This window comes from Eimeria necatrix, genomic scaffold, assembly GCF_000499385.1.
Source record: "Eimeria necatrix Houghton genomic scaffold, Enh_scaff1806, whole genome shotgun sequence".
NCBI lineage: Eukaryota > Apicomplexa > Conoidasida > Eucoccidiorida > Eimeriidae > Eimeria > Eimeria necatrix.
The window spans coordinates 1-5,669 of record NW_013652468.1 but is presented as its reverse complement, the minus strand read 5'-3'; the positions used below and the strand labels follow the sequence as shown (position 1 = coordinate 5,669).

The following is a 5,669-nucleotide window of genomic DNA, read 5'->3' as shown; positions in this document are numbered from 1 at the left end:
TATAAATATGTTTATATATTATATATATATATATTTGTATATATATATTATGTTTATTATTATATATATAATTAATATTATATATTACATTATGCATTTACAAGAAGTTGTAATTATTTTTGGGAAATAAATTTATAATAAATGAGTAATTCATATTTGTAATTAATAAATAATAAATTTATAATAAATTAGTAATTCATATTTGTAATTAATAAATAAGTATTTTGTATTTGTAATTAACAAATAAGTATTTGTTAATTCATATTTGTAATTAATAAATAATTATTTTGTATTTGTAAATAACAAATAATTATTTAATATTTATAAGTAATAAATACGTATTTGATATTCACAATGAATAAATGTTTAATATTTATAATTAATAAATATTTAAAAGTTATAATAAATAAATTTTTAATATTTATAATAAATAAGTATTTATTATTCATAATAAATAAATATTTAACATTTATAATAAATAAGTATTTATTATTCATAATAAATAAATAAATATTTAACATTTATAATAAATAAAAAGTATTCTTTAGAAAGAGTCTTAAAGCGCATGCAAGTTCTTAAAAGTGAATTTTTGGAAAAAGGCACTTTGTTGAATTCTTTTTCATTTTTAAATGTTTTTAAATATATTTTTAAATGCCTTTTTCAATTCAACATCTTTTGAAATTAAAAGAAGTTTTAAATTCTTTTAAATGAAGTTTTAAATTCTTTTAAATGAAGTTTTAAATTCTATTGAACGCAGGCGAAGGAGAAGCTGCGGGAGCTGCGGTGTACAGACACCGCAGCGGCGGAGGCGCAGCTGAAGAAGGAAATCGAAGACTTGAAAAGACAAGCAACAATTACAAACATTTATCATTTGCCAACAGTTACAATTTACAAATGAAAAGAAATTACTTGCATTCAAAAGAAACAACTTGCACTTGCTGCTGCTGCTGCTGCTGCAGCAGCAGCAGCAGCAGCACACTTCCGGTGTACATACACCCGACGGGGTGTACAGGCAGCTCCCTGGGGTGTACAGGCAGCTCCCTGGGGTGTACAGACACCCCGCTGGGGTGTACAGACACCGCGCGTTTTTTGCGTCTTTTTTAATTCTTTTTTTCCGTTCATTTCCGCATTTGTTCCCTCCAGACTGCTGCTTCTTTTTTAAGATCTTTCAAACTCTTTTTGCGTCTTTTCCTCCAAAAGATTTCTTCCTTTTCCACCAGCGGCTCACTGAACCCGCCAGCTTCAGCAGCAACAGCAGCAGCAGCAGCAGCAGCAGCAGCAAATGGATTCGACTCAGTTGCTTCGAATTGACTATTTATTTTGCCAGTCTTTGGATTTGGAAATAAGAAAAAGAAAAAGAAAAGAATTTGCAAATGCCGCAGCAGCTTGGACTCAGGCTGTGGGCGTTTCAGCTCTTTGCAGCCGAAAGGCGAAAAGGGGAATTTAGAAATGCAAAAGAAAAGAAATAAAGAAAAGAAATAAAAAGAAATAATAAATAAATAAATAATTGAAATGCAAAATGGAAAAGAAAGATGCAAAAAGAAAGAAAAAAAAGTGAAAAAGATATCAGAGAAAATGACCGAACGCGAGACACGCAAACGCCAGCTGTCTAGACACCCCAGAATAAGACACTTTCGCGCTCTGCTGCTGCTGCAGCAGCAGCAGCAGCAGCAGCAGCAGCAGCAGCAGCAGCAGAGAGCTTCGAAGCAGCAGCAGGATGAGTCTTAAGTGCATCTATTTTGGAGGATATACATTTATTAGGAAAAAGATAAATTTGTAGAAAGATATGCAGATGTGTACTGTATAGAAAGTATATCTTCAAACATATATATATATATATATATGTATATAAATATATATATATATATATATATATTTATATACATATATATATATGTATATAAATATATATATATATATCTATATATATGTATACATGCATATTATTTACATATGTTTTCTATATTATATATATAAATATATAGTTTATATAAAATATATATATATATATATGTATATATATACATATATATATTTGAAATTCTGTTAAACGCCCACAAGTCATTTGTTAAGCTAGCAGGTCATCTGTAAATATACATTAATGTGTTAGAGGTGATTTATTAATTATTATCTGTTATATATATTACATTTTATATAATATATATATATATATATAAATGACTTGTGGAGAAGTATCTAGACAAGTGCAGCAGCAGATGTTTAGTCTAGATTGAAGCAAGTAAGAGCTTTTGCATGCATTATTTTGAATTATTTTGACTTATTTTGACTTATTTTGACTTATTTTGAATTATTTTTGGACAATTTTTGAATTATTTCCCAAAAAAACGTTTAAAGACCTTTTGCATGCAGAGCGCTGAGGTGTCTGTACACCTGGCGGGAGGCTGAGCTCGCCAAAAGGAGCTTTTGGTGAAGAATTTTCGAAGACAAATAAAGTTAAAAGTGGCCTTCGAGGCCTTAATTAATTTATTAATTGAATTTACACAAAAGATTCGGCAGAAAGTCCATTTAAATGAGGAGATCCGGACGGCTTTCCACGCTACAGCTCTTCTTCAAGTGTACATACACCTGATGCATGCGCAATCTGCAAAAGTTGAATTTCTCACATTTTGCAAAATGTATATTATTTGACATGTAAATGCATGCAAGACTTTGTTTTATTTGTTTTATTTGTTTAAATTAATTGAATTAGCGCAAGAACAACGAGATTTGGACTTGTTCAGCTTTTTGAATTCTTTCATCGAGTTTTCCGGATTTTTTCTTTTCTCGACTTTTCTCTGCTTTTTTTCGCCATCTTTTGCTCCCTTTTGCCTCATTTATTCTTTTTAATTCTTTAAATTCCATTTTTCTTCTTTTCTTCTCCAATTCGTTTTCAACTGCAGCAAATCACGAACTCGCGGTGGCCAGTGCTGCGTGCTGCAGCAAAGACACAGCAGCAAATGCTCACTGTTTATCATTTATTTTAATTTTAATTTCAATTTTAATTTTATTTTAATTATTAGTTTTGATTTATTCTTTATCTTGGGCCTTTCGAGTTCCTTCTCTTCAAGAATGAATTTCTCCACAACACCAAAAACCCCAAACCCTAAACCCTAAACCCTAAACCCTAAACCCTAGCACATGGGCACGTTCTCCTTTTCGCGTTTTTTGCAGCTATGCCGCGCAGCCTGGCTTTACGCCTTTTCCAGATTTTGGAAATTGAATTAAAATTGAAATACAAAACAAATAAAACAATTTTAATTTATTTTATTTTCGAGAAATATCCTAAGACCCACGAGCTCCCCCAGCTTCTCCGCGCCCAGCTCCTGCTGCAGCTGCTGCGCTGCAGCAGCAGGAAGCGAATTGAAAGCTTCCCGCAGCACAGCCAATTCATCCACAGCTTCCAAAGGGTCCCACCGCAGCGAGCTGTCGTCCCTGCAGCAGCAGCAGCAGCAGCAGCAGCAGCAGCAGCAGCAGCGAATCGGTGCGCGGAAGCAGCAGTGCGGCCGCAGTGCAGTCGCACGCAGTTAGAAGGGACGCAAAAGAACTATCTAAGTAGCAGCAGCAGCAACAGCAGCAGCAGCAACAGCAGCAGCAGCAGCAGCAGAGCCGCGCTGCTGCTGCACAGCAGCAGCAGAGCAGCGCCACAGCAGCAAAACAGCCGCATCCGCAGCAAAACGGCCGCGGCCGCCGCAAAAAAGCCGCAACCGCCGCAAAACAGCCCAACCGCAGCCGCAGCAGCAGCCGCAGCAGCAGCAGCAGCAGCAGCAGCAGCAGCAGCAGCAGCAGCAGCAGACCCGTCGAGGTCGAGGTCGCAGTCCTCGTCGTCTTCGTCTTCCCACTCCGACTCAAACTTCAGCAGCAAAGACTTTGCTGCTGGATGCAGCTCTGCGTCTTGGAAGTCTTCGAGGCTTTGTTCGCTGTCGCTGCCGGAGCCCAAGCTGCTGCTGCTGTCTGCTGCTGCTGCTGCTGCTGCTGCTGCTGCTTTGTCCTTCATGGCCCGCAGCTCCACGCCCTCCCGCGCCAGCAGCTGCGCCAGCGGGCCCAGCTGCTCCAGCAGGCACGCGGGCACTGCTGCTGCTGCTGCTGCTGCTTCGCCTCCTGCTGCTGCTGCTGCTGCTGCTGCTGCTGCCACCGCCCGCAGCAGCGGCGCGAACGCCAGCACCAGCGTCTTCCTTTGCTCGTACCTGCAGAAAAGAAATCAAAAAGAATTTAACTTTTATTTCAATGCTTTCTGTCCAAACTGCTGCTGCTGCTGCACCCTGCTGCTGCACCCTGCTGCAGCAGCAGAAACAACAGTGGCAGCAGCAGCAGCAGCAGCAACAGCGCCGGCAGCAGCAACAGCAGCAGCTGCAGCAGCAGCAGCAACAGCGCCGGCAGCAGCAACAGCAGCAGCTGCAGCAGCAGCAGCCACAGCAGCAGCAGCAGCAGCAGCAGCAGCAGCAGCAGCAAAGCAGCTCACGCCTCGACGACGTCTGCGTTGGAAAGGACAAAAGCAATGACTGGCTGCAGCATTTGCTGCTGCTGCATCAGCAGCAGCGCGGGCTCGAGGGCATAAATAAGCAGCGAAGAAATGAAAAGAATAAAACACCTTTTGGTGCCTTTGTCCACTCGCCGCTGCTGCTGCTGCAGCTGCTGCACCCACTGCCACACCAGCAGCAGACACGGCTGCAGCAGCGCGTCCACAGACCGCTTTGCTGCTGATCCCAGCAGCAGCGAGCACAGCAGCTGCAGCCCCATGCACGCCTCCACCTGCAGCAGCAGCAGCAGCAGCAGCAGCAGCAGAATGAACACCCGAAGTTGAATCTTCCCAACACCCACAGCAGCAAACGCAACGACAGCAGCAACAGCAGCAGCAGCAGCAGCAGCACAAGTAACGCAGCAGCAGCAGCACAACGAGCAGCAGCAGCAGCACACCACGCAACAGCAGCAGCAGCACACCACGCAGCAGCAGCAGCACGTCACGCAGCAGCAGCAGCACACCACGCAGCAGCAGCAGCACACCACTCAGCAGCAGCAGCAGCAGCAGCAGCAGCAGCAGCAGCAGCAGCAGCAGCAGCAGCAGCAGCAGCAGCAGCAGGATACTTCATCTGCGTCTTGAATGGCGCTTTGGGCCACTTGGAAGATGCAGCGCGGATAAGGAACTCCTGCTTTGCTGCTGCCAGCAGCAAAAGTGATTTGGTCTCTGGAAATGAAGTTGGAGAAGACTGGCAGCAAATGTTCCAAGTGGTCGGCGGCCCAGCCGCAGCTGCTGCTGCTGCTGCTGCTGCTGCTGCTGCTGCTGCTGCAGCAGACGGCGTCGCAGAGCCGCTCGAAAAAACCCCACAACTCCGCCGGAAAAGGAGCTTCCAAGTAAAAAGAAAAAAACTCCAAAAGAGAAATTGTGTCTTCCAAATGATCTGCGTTTTGCTGCTGCAGCAAAACGTCCAGAGCTGGCAGCAAGTGCGGCAGGATCTCCCCGTACATGTGCGGCGTCTCGCTCACCGCGCTCAACACCCTGCAGCAGCAGCAGCAGCAGCAGCAGCAGCAGCGACTGGTGCAGCAGCAGCGAGAACGGGTGCGTGCGCCACCTCGCACGCCAGCAGCAGCAGCAGCAGCAGCAGCAGCAGAAGCAGCAGCAGAAGCAGCAGCAGCAGCAGCAGCAGCAGCAGCAGCAGCAGCAGCAGCAGCTC

At 43.3% G+C, this 5,669-nt stretch overlaps 1 protein-coding gene across 1 annotated transcript; it reads right to left on the bottom strand.

Moving 5' to 3' along the window:
* Positions 1–3,254: 3,254 nt before the first annotated feature.
* ENH_00022960 (hypothetical protein, conserved) lies at positions 3,255–5,494 on the bottom strand (the record flags this gene model as incomplete). Its single annotated transcript, XM_013579646.1, has 4 exons — positions 3,255–3,432; positions 3,795–4,184; positions 4,460–4,749; positions 5,116–5,494. Coding segments are annotated over 4 exons (1,237 nt in total), but the record flags the coding sequence as incomplete, so codon positions are not given.
* Positions 5,495–5,669: the final 175 nt, after the last annotated feature.